This window comes from Choloepus didactylus, chromosome 9 (genome assembly GCF_015220235.1).
Source record: "Choloepus didactylus isolate mChoDid1 chromosome 9, mChoDid1.pri, whole genome shotgun sequence".
NCBI lineage: Eukaryota > Metazoa > Chordata > Mammalia > Pilosa > Megalonychidae > Choloepus > Choloepus didactylus.
Genome location: NC_051315.1, coordinates 82,260,823 through 82,276,637, shown reverse-complemented (window position 1 = coordinate 82,276,637; position 15,815 = coordinate 82,260,823). Strand labels below are relative to the sequence as shown.

Below are 15,815 nucleotides of genomic sequence, written 5' to 3'. Positions count from 1 at the left end.
ACAAAGGTGGCAAAATGCTAATAGTAAATCTGGGTAACTAGTTGGGGGGGTACATTGGAGTTCTATGTCTTGCTTCTGTATTACTTTTCAAACTTTCCTGTAAGTTTGAAATTATGTCAAAATTTAAAGTTAAAAAAAAAAAAAAAAAAAAAACTAAATTGTGCCCCACCAACTTGTGCACTAAGTGCCAGGCAAAGAGGAATACATGTTCTGAGTATGATGACACATATTTACCATTATACTCAGGAAATCAGGAGTAGGGATTGAAACAGCACCCAGATCCTACATAATTTGAATTATGAGTCAGAGAGCACACCCTATACTGGAGTTCCTGTATCTTATTACAACGCAGGATGAGCGTCCAATACTGTAGAAGGACATTCCTGTGAAAGGCCAGGTCTAGTAAGAATGAACAAAATTCCAAAGTTCCTGCATAGGCCCACGTCACATGCCATGTTTTGTGTCCCACAGAGCAGGGACAACTTCTCTGACTGGCAAATGCAGAGAAGTCACTGCCCAGGCCAAGGTCTGATTTCTCTTCTGCAGCTGCCCCGCAGGAGGGGTCTGCAGAGGTGGTCCAGTGCCCTGCCTGTAAACAGATGGCTAAATGCAATTCCAAGTGGATGTGTTGAAACCATCTGGCCTCGGGTTCAAGTCATATTCTCCAATACAGTTTTATTCATAGTAAAGCTGACCCCTTGCAACCTTATCTGCTCCTGTATCTATTTCTCAACTGGTTCAGACATGGTCAAAGAGTGGAAATCCCACCCCTGACTCTCTCTGGGCCTAACTCCCCATGTAAAAAGTAAAAAGCTGGTAGTGATACAAAAGCCTCTAACTCTAATGTTCTCAAGTTAATCTCCACCCACTCATTTGCCACAAGCACATTTAAAAAATTCTATTGACTTCAAGTTCCAAATGTGGATTTGATAAGTCCTGTTTTGACCTTATACAAAATTCCGAACTCTAATTAATGAAAAATTAGTACAAAATGGTATTCTTATGGAAGGGAATCCAGAAGTTACACTCAATTTTTCACAGAATTCTAATTTTGTCCTAAAGTATACAAAAAACATTCTATTTTTATGCTTTAAAAATTCATCATTAAATATGGTCAATGAATTTCTTACCTTGCTGGTCCTTTCCAGTGAGGCCATGTTTGTTTACAAAGCATTTTGTATCTCTCTAGGCAAGGCCCATAGGCCTGCCTGAAGGCGTAGCCTGCCCTCCTCACTCGGACATTCTCCAAAAGACCCAGGTACCTGACCTGATGACGAACCAGAGTCTCGCTGAAGATGTATGCAGCTTTTTTATCATTGGGTTTGATACACCTAAAAAATTATAAAGATTTCAGGTTTTAAACCTTGTCTCTTATGGATATATCTGCCCATGTTTGTAAATGTATTTATACAGAATTATTTCATAGTGAAATAATTATTATTTGTGGGAAATCTAGTCATTTCTTTGAAATTATTTCAAATAACTTCAAAACTACCTAAAAATAAATACTACATAATTAGAAAACAAACTAACTAATATGTACCACCACATGGATGAAAATCACAGACATTTTCTTGCATGAAAGAAGCCAGACATAAAAAAGTAGATATTGTATGGTTCCATTTATATGAATTTCAAGCAAAACTAATCTCTGGTTAAAAGTGAGCATTGCCATTATCTCTGGGAGAAGTGGTTGTGGGGATAAATAAGGAAAGGGCACAGGGAACCTTCTGGGAGGATGGAAATGAGTATCTTGATATGGATGGGATTATACAGGTGTATCCATACATAAAAATTCAAGAAGCTATACAATTAAGATTTGTACACTTTGCTGTATGTATGTTACAACTCAATAAAAAACTAAAAAATAAAACACTGTTGTTTCCCTATATCTGTTCTTCTTTTTAGCAGGACACGTTGCTGCCTATGAAGAGACTACATTTCCCAGCTTCCTTCACAAGCAGTGGGGCCATGTGACCAAATTCTGGTCACTAAGATCAGAGTGGAAATAATGTGGGCCACTTCTGGGTTGTGTTCTTGAAAAAGAGGGGGAACTGCTCCCTCCTTGTTCTCCTCCCAGTGCCTGTTGGCTGGGGATGTGGACATGGTGGAGATCAACCTTTGAGCATGCACATGAGGATAACACTCTGGGAATGGCAAAGCCACAATAGAAGGTACTGCCTTATTAGCCTTACATTTAGAAGACACATTTGAAAGAAATTTCAATGTTGTGTAAGCCATTGTTAAATTTAGATCTTATTGCAGCAATCCCTGTATCCTAATATAACTGTTAAACATTCAGTTATGTCTGCCTAGCTACAACTATCAAAAAAATTTCACATACACACACAGTATGCAGACAATTAAATCATATCTAGTTTCTCCTTGATGTTTTTAAAATTTTCCTTTTACATTCATAAAAACGATGTCCACTCAATTGAGAACAACAAAAACAAGTGATAACACAAAGTTTCCTCTGCTTTGTGAAACTAAGATCTTTTCCTAATATATGCTTTAACCTGGTGGCAATAAAACCAGGGGATTTTGCTTATTTATAAGTGTACTAATATCCATGTCATGTAAACAGACTGTAATATAATAAAGAACTTGAGCTGGTCTTTGCCCCCCAGTTCCTGGGAGGTATCACCTAAATCTCTGAATTTCCCATAAGGAAGTGTCTTCTGTTACTCATGGTGGCCAGGGACCATCAAACCTGACAGACAGGTGGGACCAGCCACACCTGTAGGCTTAGGCAGGACACTGGCCACATGAAAAAGACTAACCATGTGATAGGGGGTTAGGGATTTGAGCCATGTCATATCAGCTGAACGCTCAGGGAGGGGAGAGGGGCTGGATTAAGTTCAACCAAGTGAGCACTGATTTCACCAACCAAGATCTTAATGGAACCCCATAAAAATCCTGGGCATTCAAAACTGATACAATTGATAAGACAGTCACTATGCCAGGAGAGTGACACATTCTAACTCCAAGTGGAGGGGACACCTACAGAAGCTTGTGTTTGAGACCCTCCCAGACCTCACCCTTTGTGTCCCTTCTTTTGGCTTCTTATCTGTATCCTTTTACTATTATAAAACTATAATCATAAGATGATGCTTTCAGTGAGTCCTATTGTTCAAGAGAACTGTTGAACTTAGGGTGGTAGTGGGAGCCCCTACTACCTGTAGCCAGTTGGTCAGAAATGTGGATGGCCTGGGCCCCCAAACTTGCAACTGGTATCTGAAGAACAATCTTGTAGACGATTATGCTTAACCTTTAGAATCTGGCCTAAATCTTGGTAGTTGGAGTCAGAACTGAATTGAACTGAATTGAGATACCACAGTATTTGCAGCTGGTGTCAGACGAAGTTTTTGAGCTTCACACACAAATCAAACACAAAAATGTTCTTCACTCTAGTTTTCTCATACCTGAATTTTCAAAGACAACTATAGAATGTGGGTGTGCATGTGTGTATATGAAATCTGACCCATCAGACACGTACCTTCTATTATCTAGTCCCCCAGATACACACATCTCAAACTCTAATCCTAGACGGTCTGAACTGAGTCTTAAGATAGTTCTGTCTAAAATGCCCCAGAGGCAAAAAACCAGACCATACAGTCTTAAGGAGTTCTTCCTATTGCCTTGAAAAAAAATCTATTGTGTTTCAGGTTCAATATTTTCTCAGGACCTACAACTCTCACAGGAAAGAAAGGTGCACATTTCACAACACCAAAGTCATAGATTAAAGCCCCACTTGCTTCAGTGCTGCACTCTAAGTAACAAGAATCCAAAATGAATGCAACAAGAATTTCCTGCAAAGCCCTTTATGTTTTGTTTTTTAACTTGTCACACACATAAATTAAACACAGAAAGTTGAGAACCGCTATGTGCCAACCATGCCGTTTTATTAATTATCTATTCCACCCTCACACGCCTCCACCAAACTCCCCCACCCCTGTTTTTCACCCCTTTTTTGGGAGGGATAAGCGGTTGGGACACTGGAGTGTTTTTAAGCAAACCTCAGATATCCCATTATTTGTCCTGTAAATACCTTAGTTATTCTCAGCTTGGACTGCACTCAGATTTAAGCCAACAGGAGAATGGTCTAGAGCGCCCTCCCGTTTGAAACGTCAAAGAATTTTATGTGCCAGAAATACCTAATGTAGTTGGGGTTCTTTGTCTGTAGATTTTTCATCAGGGTGGCCACGGAAGCCTTGAACTGGGACCCGGCTGTGGGGGGCCTTTTCAGGTTGATCTTGGCAGGGTTCCCCTCGGGGAACAGAGACTTGATGAGGGGCTGGCTGGTCTTCCACATGGCCTGGGACAGGTCGCGGTAGAGGAGGTCATTGTTTTTGTCAACAAATCCCTCCACCTGGTACAGCACCTACGAGCAGCACAGGGAACTCAGTGTCGGCGCACTGCCCACCACGCTGTCAAATGACTTCACAGGAAAGTGCTTCAAGACTACCTACGTTCCAGCTTCTTCCTTCTCCATCAAAACCCCCCAACCTGTGAGTCACACTCGAACACCAAATTAGCCTCCAAGTGCAAATTCCATCTGTCTAAATCACAGAAGAGTTCAAAATAAATTCTATTACCCTTCAGGATTGCAAGAATAGACTCCAAAAATGTTACAACATTTTCAAAGGATTTTCGTGGTTTTTTTTTTTTTTTTTTTTTTTTTTTGCGTTTGAGTGTACTTTTGAGGTTTTACTTTTATTTTTTAGCCCACATGTGCTAATTCTAGTCTTTTAAAAGTAGGCCGGGAATAACTAGAGATAAATTGATATTTGCATAGACATTCAAAACCATCAGAGAAATTGATCAGAAAAGTATTTTAATAATATAGGCAAATGAAAAAACCAAAATTTGAAATTAAAGGTAATTCAGATACTATATACCTTATCTTTACTAAATACATAATTAAGTCTTTTTCCCCTATGAAGTTTGTAATCTTGTTTATAAGAAGGGAGGTATTAACTCTAATAATCTTTTAGGATTCTAAAAATTAATCTGATGTCAAAATTGTTTTTAACATCACCTTTATATACTAAATGACATAAAGTTGATTTCCCCAAATATTAAGCAAATGCAGAAGTGATTTTTAAAAGGGTAGATGTTTCCCCCAGTGTCATTTCAAAATCTCAACCTAAGAATTATTTTTGTTAAATGGCTTGCACTTTTAAAATCTCATTGTCTTTAGTGACTCCTAATTTTTACCGGCAAATCTTTATTAATATTGGTAGCTCTTTATTTTATTGTTACAGGATAGCTTTATGCTATTTGAAACTAATAAAATTGAATTTTTAAATATATCTGGTCATTTGGCCAGTGGTGTAAATGGTTCTTGCACTTGGTTCTCAGAATTAATAAGATTTTACTCAGTGTGGCTCAGACTCTATTTCTATTGAACATTTACTGATTTGGTTATTTAGCAGCTCAACATATCCTCACAAGTTAGCATCGGCTGGAATGCCCAGCTGGGCGGCCGGCCTCCTCTTGGGTAAGGCCAGGATGCTCACAGCTCCCCCATACCTTGCCGGCATAATGCTGAATCCTGAAACAGCTGTGAGGCAGAGACGTGTCGTTGAGGAATCTAGAGCACTTGCTCATCCTGCTCTCAAAGTGCTGGTGGGTGGCGCAGACTTGGTTGAGCTTTTCTAAGAAGGTCTCATCTGTGACGATGCCAGGTCTCAGACACTCTTCATCCAGCATAGCCAGGATGCCATTTGTGTTCTGAGAGAAAGGAAATTAAAGAGTTCCCTTCCTTCCTCATTGCATTGTTTTAGTAATTACTCCTAATTACTCTATTGAACACAATCAACACCGTCACAAGCAAATTCTGCTCAATTAAAACAAAAAGCACAGGAGGAGCAAAACAAAACAAAAAGCTGCAGAAGTCAGCCCACGTCCAACGTGCCCCAGGTGTGTGTGTGTGTGGGCATGTGTCTGTACCAGGCTTTCCCACTCCCTCCTGCACAGAGCAGGGCTCAGGAGTCATCTCAGCCACCTTAACCAGCTGACGGCTGCAATTCCTACTGTTAGCAAAGGGGATGTTAGACCGCAAAGGCTAAAACTGCAACAAATCTAAAAGTCAAAATAGAATGTGGCAATGCAGTCTCCAAAACATGTTGTCATCAATCACAAACACAGACTTCTGAAGTCAATATATTTGATTCATAGCTTGGGAAGGAAATTGGTTTCAGATGTAACCAAAAGTTTATTTTCTAGGAAAAACACTGCTGTGATTTGGGGATGCTGCATTTCATGATCAATGCAATCAAACCATTTTAAGATTACCTGTTTAGATAAAATTCTGCTTCCATATAAGATTTCCAAATTGATGCTCAACATGAGTAGAAATTTGTTCGTTGTGTATTCAGAGCCTTTGATCATATTTATCCCAAGAGCAGTCAGCCCTAAATCAGAAATCAACAATATTCTACTTTCCTAAATAAGAGTGGCTGTGCCTTGGGTTCTCCCTACAGGCCATGTCAATGGATGGCCCATGTCTCCACTCCAGAGGGAAAGATCCCTCTCGCTGAGGATCAACTCCACCCACTTCCACCAAGGCAAGGATCCCATTCCTCTCCACCTCCCCTCACAGGGTCATAACATCCTCTGACCAGCATTTATTTATTCCAGACTAACCCTGAGGGCAGCTGGACTCTCAGGAATCAAGTGTGTTCATAACAGCCCCAGAATAAACATTATTGTTAAGTGATGCTGGAAGGAAACATTTCCTTTATGTAACCAGGATCCTCTGTGAACGTGAGTTCCTTCAGTCATATATGCAAGGGGATTTTTCACTGAGATAATGTAGTTATATTAAGCACATTACCACTGTTGTTTTTTTTTTCTTAAAGGGAAATAATTACATGCAACATTATATTTATGAAGGAAAAGTGCTAGTCGGCAGTTCTGAAAGTTAAAATTCCCATAGCAAATTACCGTGGTCACAACATTTGGAATAGAGTTCTGAATTGCTTAGGTGGAATATCAGTGTTTACATTCTAACATTATTTCAAATTTTTCAAAACAAAGTTTATTTTAAATTGAAAAATAGTGACTTTTTCAATAATTTTAAATGTTCAATTTAATCAAAGATGCAGTTCTCAGGAATATCTTGAATACTGAGGAAAAAATTGGCTAACTATATATTTCCAAAAGAACTTGCTAAAGATGAATTGAGAGTCTGTGATTTCATTCCTAGAACACAACACTCACCTGCCACTGAGAGCTGTTAGGGCTATACGATAATAAGGATTATGCATTGTTTGAAACTACTGTTACCAAGGTCAGGAGAGTTAGTATACCTACGCATAAAAACAGTTTCCTGTTTTCACATACAAATCAGTCTCCCTACATTTAAGTAATTTACAATAAAGTATAGGAAACAATGTAAAAACAAAAATCTTGGATTCGGAAGAAAATTATCCAGTGAATTTTCACACTTTAAGTCTTTTCACTTATACACACTCACACTCAGGTCACAAATTCCATGGCCCTTGTTCCCCTGCACAGTCACACGTGCAATAGCCCCTGCACAATATCCCGTGGTTCTCTGAACCAAGGCTGGGTCTAGACCTGAGCCACTACTGGGGTCCTGCTAAATTCAGCTCCAGAGACTGTCCTCTTATCCTCCTTTATCTGAACTTGAACAGTATGTTAAGCAGTCACTAGAGTTTAGAAATGAAATAAATTACTTTAATTTGGCCAGAAAACTGGAGCAGCTGCTCTGGACAGTACTGGTGTTCCCAGGAGCCACGGCCGGGGCCTGGGACCCAGCCACATGGGAAAGCCTAGTGCATCTAAGGGCCTGGCATCTGACAGCCACGGATGGGCTCCATGACAGGGCAAGAGGATGAGCCTAGGGGTCCCTGAGTAAGATTCAAAAGGTCCAGGTGTCTAGGGCTGTGTTCAAGAACAGTGTATGAACTCTCAGGACTATAAAAAATGTTCCAGAACTCTGCAGTTTCTTAAAGAACAGTGTTAAAATACTAAAGCTTTACCATTGAAGGCAGTAAGATCATTCATAAGTAATGAAATTTGATACTAAAATTTTTTTTTCATACCACTGCACCTACATACTCACATTTTCTATTAGGTCACAAATGATAGTATTATTGAAGTAGTTAATGTGAGTCCATTCTATGTCCTAGAACAAAACAAAACAAAACAAAATTAAATTCCACATCATGATGCCACCACACCACTATTCATAAAATACTTTGCCCATCTCATTAATATTTTACTTCCTCTCTGAATATTTCCTTTATCAAATCAGTGTGCAAATGTCATCTTCTGGTTCCCAAAACTTCCTTAATGCAGCCGTCCACCGCTGACATGATCAGATCAAAACGAATGCCCTTGAGCTGTTCTGAGACTGCCTCCCATCCCACTCTCCCATGTGGGAAATTTCCCATGTACTTCACTGGCCCTGGGCCAAACAGCTACTCAACAGGCCCTTGGGTCAATATTACTTTGTGTATATTTACAATGTTTATAAGGAAATAAGTCAGAAAATGATCCCAAGAATCTAAGGCCTAGATTTTTCTGTTCTTAATTATGTATTACAAGGAAAAATTAATTTTAGGGTCAATCCTATGGAAAAAATTAAATTGAGATTGTTTAGATATTCTTAAACTTACAGTCATAGGGCAGTTAACTATTTCAAGTGTAAAAAGAGCCCAATCTAAAATAAAGTATTTTCAACCTAAGAAAAGACACAAAAACCCATCAGCTGATTCTTACACTAGCTATGGAGCCAAACCTGTAAGGCCAAATGCAATCTTTCTATGTCTACTCACTCTTTGTTCATAAGAGTAAACATTTATTTTTCTTCTGAGAGGAAGAAATTTAATTCATAACAGCAAGCTAGGGATCTTCCTATATACTCTCAGAAGTATTTTAAACAATCTGTACAAACTGTTTTAAGTTACAGATCAAACAAAGTTTGAGCATTCTCTGTGTGATGGGAAGACAGGAAGAGAATGAATCTTTCTTTTAAGATGTTTATGTTCCCAAAAGGTGCCAGACAAGTATAAAGTATTTCTAATGCAAAATGATCATTTTAAAAGAAAGGTGAAATATTTCTGATTTAGTATTAGACAAAATAGGTTGTTTTATTATGTCACTGAGGCTAACAAGCACATTAGAAAAATCTATATTGAGACAAAAGGAGGATTCAGTGCCTTAATGGCTTAAATTGACACTGTAGAAAATAAAGAAAAATAGGTAATATCATGACTAAAATATTAAAGTAAACAAATAAAAAAGAAAAAAAATATATAGACACAATAAAATAATCTGCCCTTTTATTGTTTTGAAATAAATGATCTCATACTTGGGAAAAGACTGTCTATTTAAAAAATGAGGGAGTAAAAACCAAGTTAAGTATTTTAAAATTAAGGATGAAAAGACATTAGAACATTACTTCTGGCTATTTTAAAATTACATTAAATTAAAAAAATTACAGTAAATGAGATCATCCATACAATCACACTTAGTGCAATGCCTGTCATATACTAAGCACTCAACAAGTGTTAGCCATTTTTATAATAAAATTTTAGAACACCAATGCTTTTCAAGATTAAGCAGTATCAGATTATTTTCAAATTTACAAATGGTAATATTGACTTTTTTTGGTATACAGTCGTTTAAGTTTTGGCAAATGCATAGTGTCATGGCATCAGCACCTCAGTCAGCCCCCAAAATTCCCTCAGGCTGCCCCTGTGCGGTCAAACTCTCTCCCCACTCTTATCCCTTGGCCACCACTGACTGTTCTCTGTCTCTACAGCTCTGCCTTTTCCAGAATGATACACAAATGGAATCATATGGTATGTAGCCATTAGAATCTGGCTTCTTTCACTTAGCACAATGCATTTGCTGGTTCATCAATGTTGTATGTATCAATTGTTTGTTCCTTTTTACTGCTGGGAGGTAGTCCATTTTATGGATGTACCACAGTTGTTTATCCATTCATCTCAAACTAGTTTCTGGACATGCTATTATTTAACACAGTAATATTGGAATCCTATCAGACCAGAGTCAGTCAGCTAATATTTATTGAGTACCTACTATGTGCTCGGTGTGTGCTCTGGGCACTAAGAGCATAGTAGCAAAGAAAATTTAAGATAGTTCAGATGTCATACCAAACAAATTTGTTTATACAGATGCAGTATTGCTATACTTCAATACATGTGATTTTAGGGTCATGTTTAAACAGTTTTCTGAAAATTCAATTTTTTAGAAGTATTTGAGCATTACCTCCTGTATATACTCCTCTTGCTCTTCTTTAAGAGTAAGTTCAATGAAGATTTGTTGCAGCTTTTCATTACAATAATTAATAATAAACTGCTCAAAGCTGTTGTCCTGAATAGAAAAAAATAAAAATAGCTTTATAAACCATGCCATTAGCTCTCCCATAGCAATGACACTCTTACATCTCAATCCACGAGAAACATCACACACTGCCTTTCAAGATTTAACTGTGGCCCAGCACACAGCTTCTAGGACAGAGGCTTTGCATATCACAAGCATTCGAAATGATTCAAGAATAAGTGAATGAATGAAGTATACACAAATTATGCAGTATTTGAAAGATGTATATTTTTAGTTGACAAAGAAGCACTGCACACATGGACTTTTTTTTTTTAATTTTTTTAAAAGAAGAGGATATTTTGTCCTGAAGGATCAGAAAATAGTGAGATTCACAATCTCCATCACCTAAGTTCTCATTTTTCTGTCTTCCAGGTCTCTTATTCTCCACTCCACCCCTAACCCGACCCTGAGTCAGATCCCCTTTAAGGCTCTTGTATCCCAGTGCTTTTTAAAAATCATGCTATATGTATGTATGTGTGTATATGTGCTTATATGTACTTCATATCCATCAACCTCACTGGACTGTACACTTCTGAAGGGTGTAGAGGTTGGCCATAACTCTCTTGTCAGCCACTATATTCCTATGTCTTGTAGAACACCCAGCAAGTACCCAACATGTATTTGATGAGTGGATGAATAAATGAAATTCCTGCAAAATGGAGACCCAAAAGAATTAGCACATTGAAATCATCTCCCTACCCCCTAACATTTTATCACTCTTATGATATTTATATTTGAGTTATCTCCTGTGAACTCTCAGTATGAAGATCCAGGCTGAAATCTTTTCTGAATAAGCCGCAGAGCTTAATGCATTGCTGTATAAATTGAGAGTACAAAATGTACCTGTTGAATAAATACACTTCACCAAGACCCACATCTTCCAGGAAGAGGTAAATCTGGCACTAAAATTTATGTTATTTTCACCTCTATCTCCCATCCTGCCAAGAGAGGGAGGCAGTGGGAGTGTGGGAAGGTGGGACTCCATCACTCAGACACTTGGCTCTTCTCCCATCAGTGTGGGGGCCCTGGTCTAATGACCCAAAATGGTGGAACTGAAGCTCTCGGCTCCCTGGGAATACGTATGTACATAACAACTGGCCTTTAAATTCCTCTGGAAATGATGCAAGGAAATCAGTCATAGAGTTTTCTGAAAGGTGACAGAAAAATCAACTCTGGTCCTACCTAAGACAAATTTTAAAATGGAACTTATGATGCCACATTTGACCACATTCTTCCCTGGAAGTCAGCTAAGGATTTCTAACCATCAGCAGGGAACTGAACAGAGGAAATTTTAACTCTAAGTCATAAATGACACGTATACACTACCACGACAGATCTTGATAACATAGTCAAAAATAAAACTTTTATTTTTTTAAACCCTTAAGGTTATTTACTAAAACAGTAAACATTTATTTTCAATACTTTCAACAAATATACAGTTATACATAAAGGGCATTCCCCATTTTCACACAGACTTGTATAAACTATGTGATTTAATTCTCAGGGCCTAGCAATTTTGATTAGGAGCTGAAGTCAGCCCAGATCAGGTACCCTATCATCATCATCATCATCATCATCATCATGCCACTGATATATAACATCTGGTTTTCTCAGTTTGTTAAAATATATTCTTATATACTTATACTTTGTACTACTACCATAAATGAAAATCTTATAAATAAAATTAAAACTTTAAAGGTTTATGAACAGATCTTTGGTTTGTCCCAGAAAACAACAGATTCATGGAGTAAGGCCTTTCTGTTATTTGGCAAGTTTGTGCCCATGGAACTAGTTAAACAAAATTATGCTAAATCTTCAAATGGCTACTTAATGAGGAAAAGGACGGGGGAGCAAGTAGTTTCCTGAGACATGTCATGTGGCTATGAAGATCTGGAGAAGACTTCTAAAACAGGACTACAAAATACACACAAGCAGATTAGAAACCAAAGGCAAAGCTTCACAGTTACAAAACAATTGCAGGATTAAGTTAGAGATAAATTAAATGTGCCCTCGACTTTAAAAAATTCCTGTATGAATCCTCTATTTTGTATCCACACAGTTAATCAACTGCCATTTACTGCAAAATGCACACGGCTAGAGAAGCGGTTAACACAGGAGCATGCAACAGATAGGCACTGCAAACCATTCATACTTACTGCATTCTGGTGCAAAAAGGGACAGATTACACAAAATGCAGTCAGTTCCTGATTAGCAATAAACTTCTAAAAGTAAACACTCATTGATATTTATCCATTATTGCAAGTGACTGCTTTTAACAATTGAGCTCTATTTTCGACTGGCATAAAACTTTAGATCAGGACATGTGTCCCAGCAATTCAAAAGACGGGACATAATACCTACATGGGGAGTATGCATGTGGTTCTGTTAGGTTAGCGCTGTTAAGGTAAAAGCAGATTGACTAAAATCATGATATGCTATACAACTCAACAGAAGCCATAAAGCTTCAGAATCTAAGGCTTCTAAGTCAAAATTCTCAGGAAAAATGAAATGTGTATGGTTCTTATGAAAGGCCCACATACACCCAAAGAAACCCATCAGGGGCAGAGGCAGATCACCAAAACAATGAAGAGACTCAGCAAGATTCAGAAGCACTTCCCCTCTGCCACCCTTGGAATGTACTGTGCCGAGCCCCTCCTTCAAAAACAAACCAGACGTTGAGGAGAGAGTATTCTCCTGGAGATGGTCTAAGAACAGAAATTTGACTCTCCAACTTTATTCTGCTGATAATAAATAAATAAACAAAAATAGAACAGCACAATCATCAGTGCAGAAATCAACTTATTTCCCCAATAGAAATATTTCAGTCTCTACTGCAAACACACCTTCACAGCCTCCAAATTATGTTATGTATTGCCAGGGCACCAATAATTGCTGAAACTGAAGGTTAAAGACATACATTTCTTATGATACAAGCTTTAAGTTATTGACATTCTTCAATTTTTGGAGAAACGGGATTTCACAAATCATTAAAAATAATTTGTAAAAAAAATTGTCACAAACAATTGGCAAAGGAAGTTCATAGAGCTGCAACTTGTTCATGGCCAACACATGACTACATCTCCCCACTTATAAGGTATTAAATAATACCAGGTTTTCAACTTGGGACCCCTTCCCCTTTATAAAATAGCTAAACGGAGTCTAGAAACCATCACATGCACATGAAGGCCTGCAAGCACTTTCTGTTGGACACCTCTTTGGTGAGTCAGCCAGCAATCTCTGGGCCGGCACCTATCCCACGTGTCAGTCCTATGAATCCACAGCTCCAAAGGAGGAAGCAGATGCCTGCACTCCAGATTTCCTCCCCAGCTTCATGCATGGAATTTTCCTCCATTGTCTTACTAACATTTATCCCTAGAAACTGAGGGGTAAAATTGAAACTTTTGGGTGCATCGTCAAACAAGTACACCCAGCACTTTCCATTAGACAATCCCCATGAATGAAGCTCCGAACAACCCTCCACATCCCTAGACTGCTCTAGAAAACACAGATAAAGGGCAAGGTGTCTGGATTCTATGCTGTTTTACATTATATTTACAAACTGCAGATTGTAATAGTGAGGGCTTACCATATATACATGTATCTTAACATGCCCAAATTTAAACCTCTAGGGCTTCTAAAGTTTGAGTCCACCCTAAAGAAAGAGAACACCACACTCCCAATATAGTTCATAGTTAGTTTATATTCATAAGTATCAATCATGAACTTTCCATGTGGAATGATTCTGAAGGATGCATCAAAACTATTGGCCTACATTTGTATATTTTCTCTGGCAATAGAAGAGGCCAATGAAATCTACTACTTCTTAAGGCCAATAGATATTTTTTGATAACTTGTACCCTTTAAAAACAATAAATACTGCAAGGGAAGATGGAAAAATAGAGGAGGCAGTTTTGTCTACTCTGTCTTTGGGATGGTGGGACAGGGAGGAGTTTTCAGGTAAAGATTAGGTATAGGAACAAGCAGGGCAGTTAATACACAAAGACTGACTTAGTCAAGAAAAACGTACTGTCAATTACATATTTAACTGATGTTTCTTATATTTCAGCTCTTTCATTTGAGGTCAGTTTTTGGATATAACAGGTGGGTGAGGTTCCGTATTTATACACAATGAAGTTTCTTGTCTAACCAATGAAATGGTACATTTATATTTATTGGGCTTTGAGTGCAGCATCACTATTTTAAAGGAGTCCAGGATATATTATGTTTTATAAATGTCCTGTCAGCCCTAGCAAAGACTTGTTTTGGAGAAAGTCTCTGGGCAAAAATGCAGCCCCCAATTATAATGCAATTTCTGCAAAAAAATATAATGCACTTAACCACAATCCAGTTGTTTAAAATCACAATGTCAAGAAATGGGCTCCAAATAAAGAATAGCTTATTTTAGAAAGTAAATATATTAAATAAACAAAAAAGAATCCTCAAAATGTAAGAAAAAAATTTACCATTTAATATTCTCCTATGTAGACACTCACAAAATTAAACGACTGGCTTATAAAGGTTTAGAAAACTTAACTTTAATATATAACATCTTTCTTCTAGGTACCTACCCAAATAGGATAAACTTTAAGAAAAACTGTTATAGCGCTCTTCTTAAATATTTTTAAATTCTTAGATTTAAATGTGCAAAATAAGAGAAATGGTATACAAAGAGCCATATTAATTCTTATCATTTTCATCTGTAAATCTAATCTACATTTTCTCTTTCCTCTTTGATTACAAGCTCTCTAGCACATGAAGGACAAAGAAGACGGCAACAGAGAAACTGTTAAAGAAGGTGTCTCCTGGAACTAGAATCCATTTTCTTTCAAAAACAGTTTAGAGAACAAATCCTATAACCATAAGATGGATTTATTAGGTTATATATTGCCTCTTGCCCACCTATTAAATTGTTTTATTTGGAACAATCATTGCATCTGGCCTATCGTACTCCTACTGTATATGGTTCACTTTCAGGGAGGTTAATTGGTAAGGAGTGCAGGATCCAACATAACTAGCACTTTACCTGTGAAGCCAACTCAAGTGTTTGAAAAGGGAAATATTCAGCCATTGCTACCATGCTTTTGTCTACAGGACACTATTGTTTAATTAGAGTTTCCCACTACACAACCTGCCTATTTTAACATCTATCAGATAAAAACTTAAGAGAAAAGCTGAATCGATTTAGACTGCTGAATTTACTTTTGAATTTAATTTCATTTTCTTATGTAAAGAATAGGATTTGTTCTTTTATGGAGATGCCATCAATATTTCTCAGTGATCAAAGATCATGTTTCCAGATATAACAAAGTCCAAACTGAACTATATGGCATTGGAGGGCTTGGGTTTTTTCTTCCTTTGGAAAGCTGGACTTATGTTCTACCAGGATTGGTGGCTAGATTCCTCCCCCCAACCCCTAAACTTTAATTCACTTC

General features: G+C 37.7%; 1 protein-coding gene across 8 annotated transcripts in view; it reads right to left on the bottom strand.

Annotated features, from left to right (window-relative positions):
• The window catches only part of MYO1B (myosin IB), a 183,766-nt gene that overhangs the window by 29,123 nt on the left and 138,828 nt on the right, over nt 1–15,815 (bottom strand). For 5 of the 8 annotated variants that reach the window (XM_037849106.1, XM_037849105.1, XM_037849107.1 and 2 more), the window contains 6 exons: nt 12,540–12,545; nt 10,270–10,374; nt 8,096–8,158; nt 5,536–5,736; nt 4,158–4,384; nt 1,131–1,331 (listed from right to left, as the gene is read on the bottom strand). In XM_037849106.1, coding sequence (XP_037705034.1) covers nt 1,131–1,331; nt 4,158–4,384; nt 5,536–5,736; nt 8,096–8,158; nt 10,270–10,374; nt 12,540–12,545 — 803 coding nt within the window. The remainder of the gene's footprint in view (nt 1–1,130; nt 1,332–4,157; nt 4,385–5,535; nt 5,737–8,095; nt 8,159–10,269; nt 10,375–12,539; nt 12,546–15,815) is intronic. The other 3 variants (XM_037849102.1, XM_037849104.1, XM_037849109.1) reach the window with 1 other exon arrangement.